This window comes from Homalodisca vitripennis, unplaced genomic scaffold (assembly GCF_021130785.1).
Source record: "Homalodisca vitripennis isolate AUS2020 unplaced genomic scaffold, UT_GWSS_2.1 ScUCBcl_1043;HRSCAF=4159, whole genome shotgun sequence".
Taxonomy (NCBI): domain Eukaryota; kingdom Metazoa; phylum Arthropoda; class Insecta; order Hemiptera; family Cicadellidae; genus Homalodisca; species Homalodisca vitripennis.
Window position 1 is genome coordinate 61,593 of NW_025777156.1, and position 2,905 is coordinate 64,497.

At 36.8% G+C, this 2,905-nt stretch overlaps 1 protein-coding gene across 1 annotated transcript; it reads right to left on the minus strand.

Annotated features, from left to right (window-relative positions):
• Positions 1–1,679: 1,679 nt before the first annotated feature.
• LOC124371174 lies at positions 1,680–2,543 on the minus strand. The gene has a single exon (XM_046829487.1). The coding sequence runs from the start codon at positions 2,541–2,543 to the stop codon at positions 1,680–1,682; it is 864 nt and encodes a 287-aa protein (XP_046685443.1).
• Between the last annotated feature and the right edge of the window lie 362 nt (positions 2,544–2,905).

Below are 2,905 nucleotides of genomic sequence, written 5' to 3' on the forward strand. Positions count from 1 at the left end.
TATGTGGACATTTTGTCTATATCATGTTATATTTAAATATAATGTTAAATACTATACAATAAAAAGAAATATTCACGACAATTAGTGATTTACATCACGGAAATTACTAATTCGATAACTGATACCGATAGGTACACTGTATTAACCATTATTCAATTACAAAATTAAAATTTAATTTACTACTATGCCATACTTTGTGTGTTTCATATATTACATGCTATTTTCATTGTGGGTTGTACCCTCTTCGAAAGTGTTCATGTAAAGGTTATAGTATTAATCCAATTTTCAGAAAACGTAGTTCAAATACACAATAGAAGTCATAATGCCCTGTGATAAGAAAGTGATATTATTTTAACCTTGTTTTACATAATCACACTTTATCCTAAAATTCCATCTAATTTATTTTGAATCTCATAATTATATTGAGAATAGTATATTTATATTTTTGCACCGCATTCAAACATTGTGAGAAGGTTTTGGGATGGGAGTTTCTTTCATTTTCTAAAATAAAAACTTTTAATTTTTAGTTCATTTTATTTTTGTTTTTAACTTGGATTATTTAATTTTCATAATTTTGTATTTTTTTATTTTTAGTGGGTCATGTTGGGTCGCTTCTACTTAGTAATACAGATAATGATGGACCTAAAATGAAGTAACTCTTTAGTATATATGTTGTTTTGAGGAGATCATGTCATTTCGTAGTGGAGTATTTCATCGGACTGGATCTCAATTTTATTATCTTCTTATACACTGTTAAATAGATTTAAAATTGAGCAAAAACAAGAACAGACAATTAATTAACTTCATTATTAATTATACCCCGTGGGTGTTATGGTAAACCTAACTAAATGGCAAAATCAGCCTTCCCTCACATTTATACTAAAGTTTAAACAATTGATTTACTTCGTCTTGGTCAATACGTTCAATCCAGTGACAGTGTTTAGGGTTAATTTAAAGGTAAACTGTTAATTCACAGTCTGGGTCACTGACTACTCGTTTGTTTATAAAAAAAATTGTGTAAGTAATGTTAAAATAAGGAACTGATATATATATATATATATATTATATATATATATATATATATATATATATATTATTATATATATATATTATTATTATATATATATATATATATAATAATTTTTCAAGTATAGGTTCTAATACGGTAAAGTATTATATATTTTTCCTTCATTTATTATTTCACTTACTTTTGTCTATGAAAACTAAACCGTTCAGATGTATAGACGTTGAATTGAATGTATAATAGTTCCCTCTTTTCAAATATTTTGGGCCTTTCATTTTTTCGGCTATTGTTTTTTTTCCATCATCTAAGTCAATTTAATTAATTTGCACATGTCAGTAGAGATCAGGTGCAACATGCAACTTGCTATAACTAGTTAACGATGTAATCTTATAAATAATAACAATAACAATGACTTAATAAACAACAATAGACAATTTAAACGATAACAATATAAACTCTAAAAGGCCTCTGTTAACAATGCTATAAACTACGGTTAAAACAATTAAAATACTAAAATCTACGTCACATGCAAGTGTCAATAAAAAACATGCGATTTAAAAGTTAAACAAAAGTTTAAAAACGACTTAAAAGCTATAATAAATACATGCATCAAACGCTTCTCAAACCAGGATCGATACTTAACTAACAACAATTTTTACCGATCCTGGTCAAGATTTTGTTCCCGAGTTTGACGGTACTGGGGCACACCAGTCACATGCTGGACATAGAGGTCCCGGCTCCATTGGACCGCTGTGGAGACACAACGGCGGGAAAGGGCGACACCGTACTGCCGTGAGACACCCAGGCGAGCCAGAGTGTCCCAGTTAGCCCTATCCCAAGCCCCCAACGCGCCGACGACAAAGGCATCCACAGTTACTGTGAAGCCGCCGGAGCGCAGGAACCGGGCGAGCGGGGCGTAAGCGGCGTGTTTCCTTTCTCTCGCCTCGACTATAGCCCGCCAACCGTCCTCATAGGGCATGGTGACATCGACAATTCGAATAATTTTGCGGGAATCATCGATGACCACCACATCCGGACGGAGGCGTACCAAGTCATCCGGGACCTCACGGCTGGCCAGCAGGCGATCCAGAGGGACACGCTGATTCCGGCGCGTCTCCACCCCCGGCGACGGACGGATTGCAGCGATCAGGTGGTCAAGAACCGCGTCATGCCGCTTAGATACCACGGACATGGTAGGCAAACAGTGACAAAGCACATGTGCCGTGGTCTCATCATGACGGCCACACCGGCGACACCGGCGGTCGCCGGCACCCCACCGTCTGCAACCGTTGAGGGGGAGAACATTTAGCCGCGCCCTGTGGATGAACCGCCAGTCAGCGAATCGCGTATGACGTCCCTCGTAAAGGAAGTGGTTGGAGGAGGGGCAGCCAGCGGTGACACGAACGGCCCTGCCCTGGTCCGGTTTGTTTGAAAGGACGGACCGGAAGTGGAATTGCAGGGAGAGACGCAGGACAGAGGATAGCTTGGACCGGGAGGCCGCCGTCGATAACATAAACATTATTATACACGAACACGCTTGGTATGAATTATAATATGAACTATCTACAGGTATGATTTTCGAAATAGAAAATTAGACATATAGAGATTTTTATACAAGAACACACGTGAAAAGGAGGGATTTTCCTAGCTGAGTCTTGGATATGATGGCCTTACGATGTTATCATGTACATGTTTGAATTAGGCTATTTCAGGTTCCGTTCGGGAAGTCCAGCTTGTAGTATGACACACATGCAGGTTTTACATTTGATTACCAATTTTTGAATTATTAATAATAAGTATTAACATATTTCTAACAAAGAGGCAAACATGTACATACTAACCACTTTATTCAAAGAACATAATTATTTATGAATTGAGTTT

Excerpts from the sequence above, each read along its gene's own strand:
- LOC124371174 (XM_046829487.1), bottom strand. The coding sequence starts at position 2,543 with ATGTTTATGTTATCGACGGCGGCCTCCCGGTCCAAGCTATCCTCTGTC.